The sequence below is a fragment of the Delphinus delphis genome, chromosome 15, assembly GCF_949987515.2.
Source record: "Delphinus delphis chromosome 15, mDelDel1.2, whole genome shotgun sequence".
In the NCBI taxonomy this organism is placed as follows: Eukaryota; Metazoa; Chordata; class Mammalia; order Artiodactyla; family Delphinidae; genus Delphinus; species Delphinus delphis.
The window spans coordinates 21,424,970-21,445,360 of record NC_082697.1 but is presented as its reverse complement, the minus strand read 5'-3'; the positions used below and the strand labels follow the sequence as shown (position 1 = coordinate 21,445,360).

At 42.0% G+C, this 20,391-nt stretch overlaps 1 protein-coding gene across 2 annotated transcripts in view; it reads left to right on the top strand.

The window, feature by feature from the left end:
• Positions 1-20,391, top strand: part of CTNNBL1 (catenin beta like 1) — a 167,171-nt gene that overhangs the window by 126,604 nt on the left and 20,176 nt on the right. For both annotated transcript variants that reach the window (XM_060030810.1, XM_060030811.1), the window contains exons 12-13: positions 3,830-3,927; positions 5,349-5,429. In XM_060030810.1, coding sequence (XP_059886793.1) covers positions 3,830-3,927; positions 5,349-5,429 — 179 coding nt within the window. The remainder of the gene's footprint in view (positions 1-3,829; positions 3,928-5,348; positions 5,430-20,391) is intronic.

Genomic DNA, 20,391 nt, shown 5'->3' with positions numbered 1-20,391 from the left:
TTCCCCTCCTGTAGGTGTACACAAGATACTAGTAGTTTTTTGTCCTTTGGGAGAGATGAACAGGGTAGTGAGAGGAGTATGGGAAAAGAAAAATATTAGTACGTGCTCAATAAATATTTGTTGAGGACATTCATATCTTTTTGTATAGTTTGGTTTTTACCATATGCATCCATTCCTTTTATTTTAAAATCCATTGGTGGAGGATGGAGAGAGTCAATAATAAAGTAGTAAAAGAAATTGACTCCTGTGGTTGAGCATGGACTCACCTTTGAGCTTCTTAACAGCCAAGGCAAAGAGGTAACTCAGGTAAAAAGCACAAAAAATTTATCAGGAAAGAGAAACATTATCTTGATCTCTAAAAGGAATCTAGCAGCCAAGGATTGGTCTAAACTCATATCTAGTCTTATCTGTCTACAGCTTAAAATTCATTGGTGGAACCTTGTCGCTTTTTTCTCCAGCCTTTCCCCACCTGACTGGCCTCTCCTCCCGCACGTGTATGTGATACGCCATCCAAACCGGCCTTTGCATATATTGTTCCTTCTGCCTGGAGTGCTCTATCTTCTCTATCTAGTTGTCAGCCATGGCTTTTTAGTTTTGTTTTGTTTTAAGATTTTCAGTTGTTTGTTACCTCCGGTGGGAATTCCTCTAGGTCAGCTATACCTTGTCTGTGCTCCCCAGATCCCCTCTGCCTACCTCAGTGATGGAACTTGTCACACTGCACTGTAATTATTGTTTTGTTTTCCCCACTAAACACAGAGCTCCTTAAGGTTAGGGATACTATGTTGTTTGGAGGCCCTGATAACCAAGTGCTTGCCAGGCACAGAGGTAAGCGGTCAGTGAATGATTGAGTGAGTAATCTGAAATTTGGGTTCTACCTCTTTCACCCATTAGCTGTGTGGACAAGTCACTTCTCTCCGGGCCTTGATTTTTCTATAGGTACAATAAGAGATTTGGCCTAGATAATCTATGAGAACTCTCTGGCTGATTTTTTTTTTCTTCCTCTGTGGTTGTCAGATTGTCATATATATACATGGAAGTTGTTAGCAGTTGTCATGCTGAGTAATTTCAAAGTTTCAAAACTAAGCTTGTTAAAATTCACTGCATTTTTTATGGCCTGTTCACCAGCTTGAAGAGATCAGAGCCACATCCAGTTGCTTGGCCCAAGATTGCAGAACTGATTATGTCCCCCACTCTTCCTTCCTCTAATCTTCTCTCCTTGACATACACAGAAGTCTGTTTTTTTTGTTGTTTTTGCCTGATGTGAGCCTCCAAAGACGTCCCTTCTTATTATACTTTGTCACCCTGAGCTGAGCTGTCTTGGTTCCTTACCCTAGGTTCATGATGGTTTTTGCCTTCCTGTGAAGACAGGTCCTATGCTGTCCACTCGCCACTTTCTGCCCTCATCTCACCCTACTCCTGTTCCGTGCCCCTTCCTTTTTATCAAGGTGGAGCTTATACCAGCTCAATCCCAGCTTTACATCGGAAGTTAGAAGAAAGATATTGGGGAGAACTTGGGGTCTTGAGAAGGTATAATACCTCTCTCCACAGCATATTTTAAGAAAAAATTTATACTTAAAAAAGTGAATCTACTGACTAGAGATATTTTATTCAAACTGATGGCTCCCTAAGAAAAAGTCATTCACTTACTCCCAAATGCAAAATATCTTTAAGGACCGTTTTGTAACTGATGGTTTGAGAGCATATTACCAATGCAAGGGTGCTATTACTCTGAACTTGGGATAGGCACTATATACAAAAGGTGAAAGCTATTCAAAGGCATTTGAAAAATACCCAGAGTTCAAGAGTGATTTGTTTGTCTGGTCCCACCACCACCACCACCACCACCAAAAACTTGTATTGAGAGCCTGCTTTCTTCCCATTTGTTCAGCAGGTATTTCTAAAGCACCTACTATGTGCTAGACATTGTTGTGGGACCAGGGATATACCAATGAACAAAGCAGACTAAAATCCCTTCCTTCAAGGAGCTTATATTCTAATTGAAGGGTGGCAGTGAACAAAACAAATAATTAATTATACAGTATTTTAGAAGATAATGCATGCTGAAGAGAAAAATAAAGCAGTTAAGACTTGGAAATCGGTGGTGTTGGAGCACTGCATTTTTAAATAGTGTGGTCAAGAAAAAGCCTCATTGAGAAGATGACAGTTGAGTAAAGCTAGATTTGAGGATTGAGCCATGCAGATAGTCTGGTGAGGAGCATCTCAGGCAAGGAAAACAGTAAGTACAGAGGCCCCAGGACAGAAGCCTGTCTGACGTTAGAAACAGCATTTAGTCTGAGTGAGTGGGGAGCCATTAGAGGGTTTTACACAGAAGAATGATAGGGTCTGACTTAGGTTTTAACCTAAAGGATCATTCTGACTGCTCTATGGAGATCAGGCCAAAGCCAGCAAGGGTGGAAGCAGAGAGCCCCACAAGCAGGCTGCTGAGTATTCCAAGCAAGAGGTGATGGTGCTGTGGACCAGTGTAATGGCAGTGGGGGTAGCAGTAAGAAGACATGGAGTCCTGGGTGTAATTTGAAACTACAGCTGATAAGGTTTCTGTGGGACATGTGAGAAAGAAGAGAATCAAGGATATCGCCACTGTTTTTGGCTTGAGAAACTGGAGGACCTTGTTGCCATTAACTCAGTGGAACAAACTGGGGACAGGCCTGAGGAGGGAGGTCAGGAGCTTGGTTCCAAAACCATGTTCAGTCCTGCTAGACAACCAAGTGGAGAGAGCAGGTAGACAGGTGAATTCATGAGCCTGTGTTCAGAAAACAGGACTGGCCTATAGACACAAGTTTGGGAGTTGTCAGCACGTAAATGGTCTTTAAAGCTGTGGGACTAGATGAGATCCCCAGGGAGGTGAAAGTAGATAGAAGAAGGAGTAGGAGGTAGAAATAGAAGTCTAAAGACTGAATAACTCTAGCATTAAGAGATTGGGGAAATGAAGTAGTGAGGAATGCTTCTCTGATATAAGTGAGGAAAATGACTTTTTGAGAACTCAAACTTTGGCATATGAAGATGTTCAGTCAGTTTTCAAACAGAATATTTGTTGCCCACACTGTGAGCATTTTATTTCAAAACAAACTTTACTCTGCCATCTCCTTTTCAACATCATTATCCTTGGTTTTTAAAAATCCTTTTTAAAGAAAAGAACCTCTTTACAGCTGAAGCCTATGATATACCCTTCAATTACCCTTTTCTTCCCTGGCTAGAAGAATAGTATCTCATAATAGAAGCCTATAGGTTATGTGGACTGAAAAAACATTGTTATCCTTTTGAAGTCCTTACTGTCCTGCTGTCTTTAAACTTGAGGTAGGGATTTTAGGTGCACCAGAATGTAAGTGATAGCACTGGGACCCTTTCGTATTTCTTATTTAATTCTCAGATATTTACCTGGGGACGTTATAAGGTAATTTGAGAATATGGTAGAACATGTCTTATTTGTTCGTTATGTGCTCACCTCATGGTTAGTATTCATACTCTATTTACCGGTTATTTCTGTAAATGGGGGGATTAGTTTGAGGTTCTGTTGCAGACAATAAAACTCAATTAATTATAGGCAGAACAGAAATTCTAACTTAGTTTTGATTCACTTGCTCAAGTTGTCTTTGGGGATATAATCCCTTTTGAATATGTTTCTTGCACCGTATGTGAAAATCAGTTCAGTTTTCCATTGACACAATTTAGGTTCTTGTCTTATTAAGCAATAGCAGCAGTCAGGGAAGACCTACTTATTCCTCCTTCAATAGAACCAGACCAGGCTTGAAGAGAGGTAATAATTACTGCTCTGATCACAGCATGTTCTCTTTTCTCCTTCCCAACACAGAGCATGTCTGTTCGATCCTGGCTTCCCTCCTGCGGAACCTGAGAGGGCAGCAGCGGACCCGGCTTCTGAATAAATTCACTGAAAATGACAGTGAGAAGGTGGGTGCTTGTTGGACTGTAAAGATGGGACTGGGACCAGCGGGAATAGAATCACTATCTCCCTGATGCGATCTGAGGAGTGCTGGGTTAAGTGTTCCTGCCCTAAAATATCTTCTCCAGCATCTGGGCTCCATTGGTTTGGATCTCAAAGGTTTTTCTGCCTCTCATCTCCTAATGCATCACCCTTGACCCCAAGTATTTTGAAACCATTTCTGTACGCAACAGTGTACCATTATGGATCATTAAGATGAGGAGGAAAAGATTAGGTCAGTGCTTTAAAAATTCTTAATATGCAATGAAACCATTTGTTACCATGTAAGTAATACAAATAAGTGCAATTGTTGTTTGCAAAAAAAGAAAAAAAAGGAAGAAGAGGCCATTGGGTTAGGACACAGAACATCTTAGCAATCATGTCACCCTGGTGACATTATCTAATGTCTGTGCATCAGCTTCCTCATCTTTAAAATTAGGGCTGCTCTCTCTATCTTCCCTGCCTGCCTTATCAGGCTTTCCTAATGTTTAAGGAAATAGTGGATATGAGAATACTTTGTAAACTGAAATATATACGATCTTAGGGTCATCATTGTTAACCAGGGAAGGTTTGGGCACAGTCTTCCTGACTGTCTGATGCTGTGTTGAAGCAACATCTACTATTAATCAATACAAGCTCCTGGGTAAATACCAGGGTTGCCAAGAACCATAGTGGTGCCAACCCAGTACAAAGAGAGGTTAGAAGTTTAGGCTGGCTTCACAGTGTTCCTTCAATCTTTTGGACGTCTTAGGGAAAAAAATGAAACTTTCAAGCCCACTCAGTATTCCTCAGGCCATGTTTGAAGCATGACTTTTGCTAAGTTTGAAACTGATTTTTAGGTTATTGCTAAGCAAAAGTCAGGGGCTTTTTTTAAGTTGTGAAGGAGTTTTTCTTGCACTCTCTTCTGACTGAAAAGCAACTAAAGAGATTTTACTTAGACCGTTTTTAAAAAAAGATCAGCTCTGGGGCAGAATCTGAACATGAAAGGTTTCAGTTTGAAAAAAGAAATTTCTGTATAGTTCTAAGTGAATATCAAGTATGTAACTTCATGCTTCTTCTCTGTGCAATATGGGACTTGAATTTTTATTTATTTGTTTGTTTTTAACAACGTGAATTCAGGGGAGACCTAGAAGGGCTGGGAATGCATAGTGTCCTTCGGGAATGGCCTGTGTTCAAACTGCATCCATGCTAAGTGTTTGCTTTGTTCTGCCCGAGCCGTTTGATCCCTTCCTGATGTGTTCCACAGCAAAGCTCATATCCAGAGTGAGAAGTGGTAGAGTGGCTCTCCCTTCGTGGGGAGTGACAGTAAGACGAATAGGAGCTCCCGTGTTCTCTTGCCTTGGTATACTCTTTCTTTCTCACTCATGCCTGTGAAGTATCTCTCTTTCAGGTTGACAGGCTGATGGAATTGCATTTTAAATATCTGGATGCAATGCAGGTGGCCGACAAGAAGATTGAAGGGGAAAAACACGTACGTATCCCTGCCTGTCTTTTGCCAGCTGTTGACTTGCACTCCATTGGGTCCCTTGTGCACCTCGTATCTCCCCACAGGACAGGCAAGGGCAAAGGTGCCATCTACCTTTGTGTGCCACCTAACATGTCGTAAGAGCTGAGCAGGTGACAGTCCGCCAGTGGTTATAACTGCCCTTTTAACAGGAGTGAAGTCCCTGAAGAGGATGGATGTGTACAATTGATCCCGGTCTGACCTGGGAGTCTGGGTGGTAGCACAAGTACCCTTGATAAGAGCTTCTCTTCGAAAATCTGACCAAAGCACAGTGGCAGAGTGTGTCTTGGCACACACACTTGCTGGCTTCTGTAGTCATAGGGAGGCACTGGAAGGAGACTGTGAGGTCATTGAATACAGTTCCCGCATTTGCAGATGAAACCTAGAGACCTAGAGAAGGGAGCTCAAAACTCTGCAGCATGGCCTGCAAACCAGGTCAGAGTGACTGAGCCGCATTGTCTGATGAGGTGGTTGCTAAGGGAGATGAAACCTGCTAGATGTTTTTTCTTGACAAGCCATACTTACCTAGGGTGTTACCCTACCTCCTGTATTTTTCATCTGCTTCTATTTTGTTCTCTGCTATCTGTGTCCTCAGTTGATTTCTCATCTGTCCCTTTAATCGGGGCAGGTTTTCATATTGGTTAATGTCTGATTTGTATTCTCTCTTTTTGTTTTTGGCTGCGTTGGGTCTTTGTTGCTGCGTGTGGGCTTTCTCTACTTGCGGCGAGCAGGGGCTACTCTTCGTTGTGGTGCGTGGGCTTCTCATTGCGGTGGCTTCTCTTGTGGAGGAGCACGGGCTTCAGTAGTTGCAGCACGTGGGCTCAGTAGTTGCAGCACGTGGGCTCTAGGGCGCTCGGGCTCAGTAGTTGTGGCACACAGGCTCAGTAGTTGTGGCTCATGGGCTCTAGAGCACAGGCTCAGTAGTTGTGGTGCACGGGCTTAGTTGCTTTATGGCATGTGGGATCTTCCCGGACCAGGGATCAAACCCATGTCCCCTGCATTGGCAGGCAGATTCTTAACCACTGCACCACCAGGGAAGTACCCTCAGTCTATGGTCATGTTGCACAATGATCCTTTTTTTGCTTTTTTCAAAGTCTGTAGTAGAGCCCATTTTCTTCGTGATCTGGATTTGCTATATCACTCTATTTTCTTTTCACTCTTCTTGCCTTAAAGACACACTGGAGGCTTTTGAGCCTCACTGGTGGGAGAGCCTGCTTCAGCACCCCTCCCGTCTGTGTTGGGGCAGGCCAGCCATGAGGCAGAGCTGTGTACATTGGGAATTACACTAGCATCTTCCCTCAAGTTGTGCCTCAGGCCAGGGTGAGAGACTAGAGCTTGGGGAAAACAGTGACCTTGTTGTCTGTGCCCTTCTAAGCCACCCATTCCCTTTCACAAACTATACCTTCATTTATGAATACCAGTAGATAGGTAACCATATGTATCATTCTTGTGATTTCCCTGTGCTCTCTAAACCTAGTAAGTCCTCAGATGTTTGTTGATTGATTGAATTGATTGACTGGGACTTTCTTCTTTAATGTGGTGATACTATTACAGGGTAAATGGCAGAGACTCTGAATTCTGAGGCTGGACTTCAGATACCAGCATATTCCACACACAGTCCCTTCATTCCACACACCTCACCCCCTTTATTTTATTCTTTGATTAAACTTTCCTCTTCCCTTTTTTCCTCCATTCACAGTAACTTGTACATGGTCGACACTTACTGATTGTTAAAGTGCCAAAATATATATTCTTCATCTTTGACTGAATGATAATCAGAAACAAATTGAACTTTCCCTAGACTTTTGTAGGGAAACAGCCATGGGACAATTAGAACTCCTGCTGATGGAATTCCCCAAGTTATCTGCTGAAGGAGATTTTTAGGGCTGGTTGAAGGCACACCTGGGAGTCCGAGGGCTAGGATTTTAGTGCGGGCATGCACCTCACAATCACTGCCTCGCCACACCTTGTCACTGTGCCTTGTGTAGCCCCAGATTCTTAGCCATAATGTGGCATCAGCAAAGGCGGTCTCTCAAATCCCCTCCAACTTAACGTTTTCCCTCAGATTCAGGTGAGCATACTTTGGTAACTGCCATTTTTTGAAAATGAAATGGCTTAAAAGCACAATGAGAGGTTGATCAGCTACTGTCTTCATGGAGTGCCAGCAGCAGCCTAGTAGAAAGGTGCGCATGAGGTAGGGGGTCAGATAAGCCTGGATTTGAATTTGAGCTCTGCTGCTTCCTAGCTCTGAGACCTTGGGCAAATGAGTTGACCTCTCCGAGCTGTGATTTTCTCATCTGTAAAATGGCCATAACACCTCCCTTTCAGTGCTATCATGAAGACTAAGCATAAACTATGTATTTACTTTGCTCAATAAGTAAAAGCTACTGCTGTTGTTAGATTTTCCTAGCTTCTTTTGGAATTCCCATGTAACTTTTAAGTATGCCAGGCAGTCCTTTTCCTAAGAGCATCCTCCTTACCAGATAACCCAGAAGGAGTTGTCCTAGCAGACCAGAGCATTGGCACCATCAGATGCTTCATCTGAGGTGAACCTGGAATAGACTTTGGTTTTTGTTTGTTTTTTTTGGGGGGGGGAGGGTGTTGTTTTCTTTTGTTTTGTTTTTTGAGAGAGACCAGAGGAAGCTGTTGGGCATCAGGGAGCAGGAATCTAAGAAAAAAAAAAAAAAGGTCAGGAAGAACCTAGGGGTAAGACGGGAATAAAGACACAGACCTATTACAGAATGGACTTGAGGATACGGGGAGGGGGAAGGGTAAGCTGGGACAAAGTGAGAGAGTGGCATGGACATATATACACTACCAAACGTAAAATAGATAGCTAGTGGGAAGCAGCCGCATAGCACAGGGAGATCAGCTCGGTGCTTTGTGACCGCCTAGAGGGGTGGGATAGGGAGGGTGGGAGGGAGGGAGACACAAGAGGGAAGAGATATGGGAACATATGTATATGTATAACTGATTCACTTTGTTATAAAGCAGAAACTAACACACCATTGTAAAGCAATTATACTTCAATAAAGATGTTAAAAAAAAAAGAAAAAAAAGAAACTTGGGCTGCTTCCTACCAGATTATCTATTATCAGCATTGAAGAGGGTGTGAAATTGATTAGCACTGACGGAGAGTAATGGCTGCAGCCACTCTCGCCAGCGTTCACGGTGCTTCTGTGTGCACAGGCGCAGGGCCCCGCCATTCCCTGACAAACACCTGTCTCCTTGATGCCAAGGCTGTTTTGCTGGGCACTGGCAAACGTTCCAACGCTATTAGTGCTCAGCAGCCTCAGTGTTGCTGGGAGAGTCGTGGCGGGGTGCGGGGGGGAGGGACGTGTTTGTGAGCAGCGCTCTCTGCCAGCACTCAGGCTCATCCTGCCAGATGAAGCCGCCTCACAGGTATGAAGTGACCTGGAACAAACCACCTCATTTCGTCTCTCCTTCATGCAGCCTACTCTCTTAAGTCTCTCTTAAATGATTTGTTGCCTCACTCCACCCCACCCCCGTTAAACTTGGATGTCCTACACCTACTGGGAATTCAGCAAATATTTGTTGACCTGAATTGAATACTTTTTTCTCAGGCATTTGATAACGTTGACTGTCATATCCATAATGAATAAATATCTCATATACTCTGCCAAGTCTGCAACAAAAAACACCTTAAATAACAGGGTCAGGTATTGACCAAGAGAAGGGGGATCAAGTATTGACATTTTTAGTGTCTCGGAGCCACCATCTTCCCTGCAAACTCCAGATTCCCACGGGCGCGGTGCAAGTGTCCATGGTTTGCAGCTGACCAAAATTCACTGAAAAGAATCCAGTCATTTGGCAGATGACAGGCACCTGCTCTGTGCAAGGCAGTAAGCTAGGCACTGGCTGGGGTGAACACAGGTGGAAGTGTCAAAAGAAGAATGGGCCCCAGGAGTACTGCTGCTGCTGCTGAGGGCTGGAAGAATCCAAGGAGCAGGGGGGAAGCCATCTGCACCTCGAGTCACCCCTGACAGTTTTGTGGATGAGGCAGAATTCAAGCTGAACCTTAAAAGGAGGAGACATATAAGCCATTTCCAGACTAGAGAGGAACAGGAGCAAAGGAGGGGCAGTGGGAAGCCAAGTTAAGTTTTGGGGCGAGTGATAAGTTATACTCCAGGGCAGAAGGTGTGAGGGGGGCGCATGGGCTTTAGAGCCAGGCTTCTTCTGGTTCTCCAACTGCGGACAAATAGCCTAACTTCCCCAGCTTTATTTTCTTCCTTTCTGGTGTTTTGTTTTTGAGGTATACGTCCCAACCTGTGGGTCTGTGAGGAATTACATATTTAGGAATTTGGTGACATAGCTATAACACACGTGAAAGCTGCTTCCACAGGTCCCGGCCTGTAGAGGTGGCCAGAGAACCTTTAGTTTTCTTTTCTCTGTGAGCACTGTTTCTACCACCACCTCTCTGCACACATGATTTTCTTCCTTCCCTAATGCTGCAAGATTTTGTGTGATCTGAGTCCCCTCTCCTTCTCCCACTTCCTCTCCTGCTGCTGTGCGTTAACTTCCAGCTGTATAGCCTTTGCATTTGCTTCTCCCCGTCCTGCCTCTTCTCACGCTGGTGCCTCCTTCTACTTTCAGGTCTCAGCCTAAATGTCACCCCCTCAGAGAGCTTTTCAGTGACACCCGTATGTAAAGTAGTGTCCCCATGCCAGTGCTTCTTCGTAACCTGTAATTATTTTATATGTTTGTTTACTCTCTGTCTCTACGACTCTAATCTCTTGTTCATCGTATTCTTAGGACCTACATAGTGATTAACATGCAGTAAATGAAGGACAACTACTCATGAGATAAAATTAATATTTGTCCGTGGGTATTAAGGAAGATAGAGGGTCCTGAGTTTTCTACATTACATCTAAACTCTCATTTTAACCCTAATTTTTGTTTCCTCTGAATAGCCCCATCATCAAAAAAATATTTTTTACAACTGTGTAAATTCTGTGGCATACCTGTAGCTATATTAAACACAGAAAGATACTCCTATTTAGAAGAGTCTACAGGACAAACTGATAATTGTATACATACTCAGTTCAAGTCGCATTACCTACAATAATCTGTAACTAGGAAAGAGTTTCACGTCTTGGGCAGTCGCCCAATGCTTTCACGTTATATTCAGTGTCCATGTGACTTCAGGGCCACAGTGTATCTGAACATACCCTTGGGCTTCCTGGTTAACCTTTTAAAGGTCATGTAATTCTTAAGACTCTTCTAGTGAGCAGCAGTTCTCTGTGATCTATAAATACCCAGGGTGCTTGTCTCAGCAGATTTCACCTGACTCCCCAAGCAAAAAAAAGCCCAGAAAATGCCAAGGTCCCTGTTGTTGGGAAGATATCCTGACTTCTCATGGGTTCCTTCTGGCTTCTGTTGGTTAAATGTACAGAAATGCCAGGCTTCTGAGTGTCAGAAGTAAGACATAATTATATAGATACTGGCAAGGATTTTAAAAGAAGGAGGAGAGCCTTGAAGAGAGGTTTTCCTTTTTTTAGTTCCTAGGAAAATTATTCTCAGCACGTTTATTCAATAAAGTGTTCTCGCCACATACTTTGCACCATAATGACTTACAAATTGTATGCTAATTTTGCCACAGTTAAATCATCCCAGGCTTTATCCTGGAAAGAGAAAGAGGGACTCCTTGTAATGAAACAGTATCCACAGGCCGTGATGTCTGAAACAGACTTTGACTATTTCCTTAGCATTTGAAACTCATTTAAGGATTTGTACAAAGGGGGTAAAGCGCAGGAATGAATGAGTGGGATTGGTGATCGTAAAGCACTGGTAGGTGTGTAGACAGTGGAAGTGTGAGACTGCTGTCAAGTCTGCTAAATGCTGGAATCTCCTGGGCAAGCCTAAGAAAAGGGAGTCCTGCTGAGAGTTCCTCTCAGCTGTTCTTGAAACAGTGGTTCCCAAACTTCTCAGTCTATGAACTTGGCAGAACACAGCTGACAGTCAGTAGAAGCCAGAGGTGTGGGGCAGGGGATGCTATGGTGTTTTTCCCTGTCCTGCTTGCCTCTTTCCTAGATGCAGATTTAGCCATATGCCCCTTCACCCGTTCTCTCCTGCCTCCCTGCCCGTGCCCTGCCCGATCACAGTCATCCTTCCTACCATTGGAGGAGAAGTTCTGGCCCCCCACCTCTGACTCTTACCTTGCAGTGTAGCCTTGAGCACTCTGTTTTGCTTTTCTCATCCTCTGTCCTCTCTCAGTGGGGTCCACAGTCTCCCAACTTCACAGAAGCCCTGGTTCTCTCAAGGCTGGCTTATATGTTGTGAAAATTCAGATGAATCGTCTAATAGTCTAGTTGTTTGTTTGCTTATTTTTAGTGAATTTGGAAATGGATGGCCTACCTGTGATGGAGGCATCATGGTACCATAGAAGGAACATGAACCCAGGGGTCATACAGCCAAAGGTTAAATCCCAGCTCTGCCACACATAAATTCTGTTCTTTGGGGAAATGCCTTGCCCTGTGTGTGTATGTGTATTAGTTTTCATGATAGTTTTATTAGAGGGTCATTTTGAAGATTAATGAGATTGTTTGTAAAAACCTGGCACATGCTCATGTGTTAAGGCTGTGGCCTAACACATAGTTTTCCCTTTGTGGGCAACTCTGGCCTGATATCCTTGGATTCTTATTAGAACTGCTATCAGTTAGCTGTATATTCTCAAAAAAAAAAAAAATCCCTTTTACTAATTCTCCAGCCTCTGTTTCCCCTGCCGAAAGTGACCTGCAGTCCTAGGATCCTTCTCTAACAGTCTGCCCTATTTCAGAAGCTCTTGGAGGAAGATTCTGTTTTGCTGTTGCTTGTGCCTCCCCCAACTCCACATACCTATCTCTCCCTTTGCTTTGGAAGAAAAAAGGAAATTGGCCTTTTCTCAATGGTGGGGCAATTCCTACCCATGACTACAGACAGTAACTGTGACCCCTGCTGGGTTTCTGAGTCATGTCCTCTCTTATTAAGAAAAGAGGGATTCCTGTTGGCTTCATAGCAGCTTCTTTTATGACTGTCTCCTTCCATAAGCGAGGGGCAGCTCGCTGCCTGTCAGGGGCAGATTAGGAGTAGCATCCACACGCTCATTTGGAGGCTTGCGACTTGCCTGCGGAGAGAGAGAGAGGCACCTGGAAAGGTAGTGATTTGGTAGTGCTCCCGAAGACAGATGAACATTTAAAGTGAGGATGTGGCTGGAGGAGGGTTAGAACACACACACACACAGCCCTGCAGAAATGGCACCTTGATGCCACACGTACCACCTCCTTGTGTGTCTTTGGAGACGAAGCTGTTTATTTTAGCAGCCCCCAAACAGGCTTATGCTGCTGTGAATTGCAATCTGTTCTATTTAATGAGCTATTCACTGAATTACCATCTAAGTTTTTTATTCTAGCCCTCTCTTATGGAATGAACAAAATAAAACCTTTCAGAGTGTCTTTTTTTTTTTTGGTTTAACTCTCCCAAGTTGCATGTGGAATTTGCTGGTCTAGCTATAGATTCCCACCCCCCTCTTTTTTTTTTTTAAAGTTTCTTCAATTTATAAGGAAAAGACAGGCAAAGGAGCCAGATGACCTTACATTTAATGCTGCTGGTTTGCAGTAGTTCCCAGATATGGCATAAAGAACTCATATGCTCATATGCTAATACCAGAAAAAGTCTATAAAACAAAGACTTTTTCCTTCTTTGAACTATGGAAGTGCTCACAGGCTTGGAGCCAGACGTGTGTGGGTTTTTATCCTGTCTCTAGCACTTGACTCAGCTCTGAGCGTTGTGACCTTTGGAGAGTTCTCCAACTCTTCTAAGCCTCAGTTTCTCATTTGAAAGTGAAAATAGTAATGATTCTTACCTCTTGGGGTTTAAGGAAAAATGAGAAATCCATGAAAGTGCTTATTAGCACAGTGCCTGGCAGACAGTAAGGACTCAGGAAATTGTGCTGTTATTATTCAATTTTTGCTGCCCATCCCTTGTCAGACTGAAAGGACAAACAGAAAAAGGTTTTGGAGTAGGAAATCATGTTCCAGTCAAGTCTCTAACCGAAACTCAGTGACAGTCATTTGGCATCTATCTCAATTTTTCCATCTGTGAGATCTGAAAATGGTGTTTGCTGTACATACCCAACACCAGGCATATACAACAAGGGAGGTTAATGCAGATCCGCAGCTTTGAAAAGTAAAAAATGCTGTGTGTGGACGTTCAGTTGTCATTGCTTCACAGAGAAAACGGTCACCTTCACTCTTCTCAAATGTGAGAGTTGAATGAATTAATTTGTGGAAGACATCCTTTAAATCTTAACTCTCTTGTATTTGAAATTGTCGTATTTCAAATACAATTCAATGTATATATAGATTTTCACTTTGAAATTTTGTAAAATACGATATCTTTACAATACTTAAGGAGGTTACTGATTTTTTGGAATTTCTCTTTAATCTCTATTAATCATATTCCCATTTTCTTTTACATCTTTATTGGAGTATAATTGCTTTACAATGGTGTGTTATTTTCTGCTTTATAACAAAGTGAATCAGTTATACATATACATATGTTCCCATATCTCTTCCCTCTTGCATCTCCCTTCCTCCCACCCTCCCTGTCCCACCCCTCTAGGCGGTCACAAAGCACCGAGCTGATCTCCCTGTGCTATGCGGCTTCTTCCCACTAGCTATCTATTTTACGTTTGGTAGTGTATATATGTCCATGCCACTCTCTCACTTTGTCACAGCTTACCCTTCCCCCTCCCCATATCCTCAAGTCCATTCTTGTGGACTGTGTCTTTATTCTTGTGGTCTGTGTCTTTATTCCTGTCTTACCCCTGGGTTCTTCATGACATTTTTTTCCTTAAATTCCGTATATATGTGTTAGCATACGGTATTTGTCTTTCTCTTTCTGACTTACTTCACTCTGTATGACAGACTCTAGGTCCATCCACCTCGTTACAAATAGCTCAATTTCATTTATTTTTATGGCTGAGTAATATTCCATTGTATATATGTGCCACATCTTCTTTATCTATTCATCCGATGATGGACACTTAGGTTGTTTCCATCTCCGGGCTATTGTAAATAGAGCTGCAATGAACATTTTGGTACATGACTCTTTTTGAATTATGGTTTTCTCAGGGTATATGCCCAGTAGTGGGATTGCTGGGTCATATGGTAGTTCTATTTGTAGTTTTTTAAGGAACCTCCATACTGTTCTCCATAGTGGCTGTACCAATTCACATTCCCACCAGCAGTGCAAGAGTGTTCCCTTTTCTGCACACCCTCTCCAGCATTTATTGTTGCTAGATTTTTTGCTTATGGCCATTCTGACTGGTGTGAGATGATATCTCACTGTAGTTTTGATTTGCATTTCTCTAATGATTAGTGATGTTGAGCATTCTTCCATGTGTTTGTTGGCAACCTGTATATCTTCTTTGGAGAAATGTCTATTTAGGTCTTCTGCCCATTTTTGGATTGGGTTGTTTGTTTTTTTGTTATTGAGCTGCATGAGCTGCTTGTAAATTTTGGAGATTAATCCTTTGTCAGTTGCTTCATTTGCAAATATTTTCTCCCATTCTGAGGGTTGTCTTTTGGTCTTGTTTATGGTTTCCTTTGCTGTGCAAAAGCTTTGAAGTTTCATTAGGTACCGTTTGTTTATTTTTGGTTTTATTTCCATTTCTCTAGGAGGTGGGTCAAAAAGGATCTTGCTGTGATTTATGTCATAGAGTGTTCTGCCTATATTTTCCTCTAAGAGTTTGATAGTTTCTGGCCTTACATTTAGGTCTCTAATCCATTTTGAGCTTATTTTTGTGTATGGTGTTAAGGAGTGATCTAATCTTATACTTTTATATGTACCTGTCCAGTTTTCCCAGCATCACTTATTGAAGAGGCTGTCCTTTCTCCACTGTACATTCCTGCCTCCTTTATCAAAGATAAGGTGACCATATGTGCGTGGGTTTATCTCTGGCCTTTCTATCCTGTTCCATTGATCTATGTTTCTGTTTTTGTGCCAGTACCATACTGTCTTGATTACTGTAGCTTTGTAGTATAGTCCGAAGTCAGGGAGCCTGATTCCTCCAGCTCCATTTTTCGTTCTCAAGATTGCTTTGGCTACTCGGGGTCTTTTGTGTTTCCATACAAATTGTGAAATTTTTTGTTCTAGTTCTGTGAAAAATGCCAGTGGTAGTTTGATAGGGATTGCATTGAATCTGTAGATTGCTTTGGGTAGTAGAGTCATTTTCACAATGTTGATTCTTCCAATCCAAGAACATGGTATATCTCTCCATCTATTTGTATCATCTTTAATTTCTTTCATCAGTGTCTTATAATTTTCTGCATAGAGGCCTTTTGTCTCCTTAGATAGGTTTATTCCTAGATATTTTATTCTTTTTGTTGCAGTGGTAAATGGGAGTGTTTTCTTGATTTCACTTTCAGATTTTTCATCATTAGTGTATAGGAATGCCAGAGATTTCTGTGCATTAATTTTGTGTCCTGCTACTTTACCAAATTCATTGATTAGCTCTAGTAGTTTTCTGGTAGCATCTTTAGGATTCTCTATGTATAGTATCATGTCATCTGCAAACAGTGACAGCTTTACTTCTTTTCCGATTTGGATTCCTTTTATTTCCTTTTCTTCTCTGATTGCTGTGGCTAAAACTTCCAAAATTATGTTGAATAAGAGTGGTGAGAGTGGGCAACCTTGTCTTGTTCCTGATCTTAGTGGAAATGGTTTCAGTTTTTCACCATTGAGGATGATGTTGGCTGTGGGTTTGTCATATATGGCCTTTATTATGTTGAGGAAAGTTCCCTCTATGCCTACTTTCTGGAGGGTTTTTATCATAAATTGGTGTTGAATTTTCTCGAAAGCTTTCTCTGCATCTATTGAGATGATCATATGGTTTTTCTCCTTCAATTTGTTAATATGGTGTATCATGTTGATTGATTTACGTATATCGAAGAATCCTTGCATTCCTGGAATAAACCCCACTTGATCATGGTGTATGATCCTTTTAATGTGCTGTTGGATTCTGTTTGCTAGTATTTTGTTGAGGATTTTTGCATCTATGTTCATCAGTGAACATCCTTGTTCATCTTTGTGACATCCTTGTCTGGTTTTGGTATCAGGGTGATGGTGGCCTCGTAGAATGAGTTTGGGAGTGTTCCTCCCTCTGCTATATTTTGAGAAGGACAGGTGTTAGCTCTTCTCTAAATGTTTGATAGAATTCGCCTGTGAAGCCATTTGGGCCTGGCCTTTTGTTTGTTGGAAGATTTTAAATCACAGTTTCAATTTCAGTGCTTGTGATTCATCTGTTCATATTTTCTATTTCTTCCTGATTCAGTCTTGGCAGGTTGTGCATTTGTAAGAATTTGTCCATTTCTTCCAGGTTGTCCATTTTATTGGCATAGAGTTGCTTGTAGTAATCTCTCATGATCTTTTGTATTTCTGCAGTGTCAGTTGTTACTTCTTTTTCATTTCTAATTCTATTGATTTGAGTCTACTCCCTTTTTTTCTTGATGAGTCTGGCTAATGGTTTATCAATTTTGTTTATCTTCTCAAAGAACCAGCTTTTAGTTTTATTGATCTTTGCTATCGTTTCCTTCATTTCTTTTTCATTTATTTCTGATCTGATTTTTATGATTTCTTTCCTTCTCCTAACTTCAAGGGGTTTTTGTTCTTCTTTCTCTAATTGCTTTAGGTGCAAGGTTAGGTTGTTTATTCGAGATGTTTCCTGTTTCTTAAGGTAGGATTGTATTGCTATAAACTTCCCTCTTAGAACTGCTTTTGCTGCATCCCATAGGTTTTGGGTCGTCGTGTCTCCATTGTCATTTGTTTCTAGGTATTTTTTGATTTCCTCTTTGATTTCTTCAGGGATCACTTTGTTATTAAGTAGTGTATTGTTTAGCTTCCATGTGTTTGTATTTTTTACAGATCTTTTCCCGTAGTTGATATCTAGTCTCATAGCATTGTGGTCGGAAAAGATACTTGATACAATTTCAATTTTCTTAAATTTACCAAGGCTTGATTTGTCACCTAAGATATGATCTATCCTGGAGAATGTTCCATGAGCACTTGAGAAAAATGTGTATTCTGTTGTTTTTGGATGGAATTTCCTATAAATATCAATTAAGTGCATCTTGTTTAATGTATCATTTAAAGCTTGAGTTTCCTTATTTATTTTCATTTTGGATGATCTGTCCATTGGTGAAAGTGGGGTGTTAAAGTCCCCTACTATGAATGTGTTACTGCCGATTTCCCCTTTTATGGCTGTTAGTATTTGCCTTATGTATTGAGGTGCTCCTATGTTGGGTGCAGAAATATTTACAATTGTTATATCTTCTTCTTGGATCGATCCCTTGATCATTATGTACTGTCCTTCTTTGTCTCTTCTAATAGTCTTTATTTTAAAGCCTATTTTGTCTGATATGAGAATTGCTACTCCAGCTTTCTTTTGGTTTCCATTTGCATGGAATATCTTTTTCCATCCCCTCACTTTCAGTCTGTATGTGTCTCTAGGTCTGAAGTGGATCTCTTGTAGACAGCATATATATGGGTCTTGTTTTTGTATCCATTCAGCCAGTCTGTGTCTTTTGGTGGGAGCATTTAATCCACTTACGTTTAAGGTAATTATCGATATGGATGTTCCTATTCCCATTTTCTTAATTGTTTTGGGTTTGTTATTGTAGGTCTTTTCCTTCTCTTGTGTTTCTTGCCTAGAGAAGATCCTTTAGCATTTGTTGTAAAGCTGGTTTGATGGTGCTGAACTCTCTCAGCTTTTGCTTGTCTGTAAAGGTTTTAATTTCTCCATCAAATCTGAATGAGATCCTTGCTGGGTAGAGTAATCTTGGTTGTAGGTTTTTCTCCTTCATCACTTTAAATATGTCCTGCCAGTCCCTTCTGGCTTGCAGAGTTTCTGCCGAAAGATCAGGTGTTAACCTTATGGGGATTCCCTTGTGTGTTATTTGTTGTTTTTCCCTTGCTGCTTTTAATATGTTTTCTTTGTATTTAATTTTTGACAGTTTGATTAATATGTGTCTTGGCATGTTTCTCCTTGGATTTATCCTGTATGGGACTCTCTGTGCTTCCTGGACTTGATTAACTATTTCCTTTCCCATATTAGGGAAGTTTTCAACTATAATCTCTTCAAATATTTTCTCAGTCCCTTTCTTTTTCTCTTCTTCTTCTGGAACCCCTATAATTCGAATGTTGGTGTGTTTAATGTTGTCCCAGAGATCTCTGAGACTGTCCTCAGTTCTTTTCATTCTTTTTTCTTTATTCTGCTCTGCAGTAGTTATTTCCACTATTTTATCTTCCAGGTCACTTATCCGTTCTTCTGCCTCAGTTATTCTGCTATTGATCCCATCTAGAGTATTTTTAATTTCATTTATTGTGTTGTTCATCGTTGCTTGTTTCATCTTTAGTTCTTCTAGGTCCTTGTTAAATGTTTCTTGTATTTTCTCCATTCTATTTCCAAGATTTTGGATCATCTTTACTATCATTATTCTGAATTCTTTTTCAGGTACACTGCCTATTTCCTCTTCATTTGTTAGGTCTGGTGCGTTTTTATCTTACTCCTTCATCTGCTGTGTGTTTTTCTGTCTTCTCATTTTGCTTATCTTACTGTGTTTGGGGTCTCCTTTTTGCAGGCTACAGGTTGGTAGTTCCCATTGTTTTTGGTGTCTGTCCCCAGTGGCTAAAGTTGGTTCAGTGGGTTGTGTAGGCTTCCTGGTGGAGGGGACTAGTGCCTGTGTTCTGGTGGATGAGGCTGCATCTTGTCTTTCTGGTGTGCGGTCCACGTCTGGTGGTGTTTTTTGGGGTGTCTGTGGACTTGTTATGATTTTAGGCAGCCCCTCTGCTAATTGGTGGGGTTGTGTTCCTGTTTTGCTAGTTGTTTGTCATATTGTGTCCAGCACTGTAGCTTGCTTGTTGTTGAGTGAAGCTGGGTGTTGGTGTTGAGATGGAGATCTCTAGAAGATTTTCGCCGTTTGATATTACGTGGAGCTGGCAGGTCTCTTGTGGACCAGTGTCCTGAAGTTGGCTCTCCCACCTCAGAGGCACAGCACTGACTCCTGGCTGCAGCACCAAGAGCCTTTCATCCACACGGCTCAGAATAAAAGGGAGAAAAAGTAGAAAGAAAGAAAGAAAGAGGATAAAATAAAGTAAGGTAAAATAAAATAAAGTTATTAAAATAAAAAAAAATTTTTAAGAAAAAAATTTTTGTTTAAAGTAAAAAAAAAAAAGCAGACAGACAGAACCCTAGGACAGATGGTGAAAGCAAAGCTATACAGACAAAATCTCACACAGAAGCATACACAATACACACTGACAAAAAGAGGAAAAGGGGAAAAAATAATATATCTTGCTCCCAAAATCCACCTCCTCCATTTGGGATGATTGGTTGTCTATTCATGTATTCCACAGATGAAGGGTACATCAAGTTGATTGTGGAGCTTTAATCCGCTGCTTCTGAGGCTGCTGGGAGAAATTTCCCTTTCTCTTCTTTGTTCGCACAGCTACCGGGGTTCAGCTTTGGATTTGGCCCCACCTCTGCGTGTAGGTCGCTGGAGGGCATCTGTTCTTCGGTCAGACAGGATGGGGTTAAAGGAGCAGCTGATTCCGGGGCTCTGGCTCACTCAGGCGCGGGGGAGGGAGGGGTACGGAGTGCGAGGCGAGCCTGCGGCGGCAGAGGCCGGCATGACGTTGCACCAGCCTGAGGTGAATTCCCGGGAAAGTTGTCCTTGGATCCCGGGACCTTGGCAGTGGCGGGCTGCATAGGCTCCCCGGAAGCGGGGTGTGGATAGTGACCTGCGCTCGCACACAGGCTTCTTGGTGGCAGCAGCAGCCGCCTTAGCATCTCCTGCCCGTCTCTGGGGTCCGCGCTGATAACCGCGGCTCGAGCCCGTCTCTGGAGCTCCTTTAAGCAGCGCTCATAATCCCC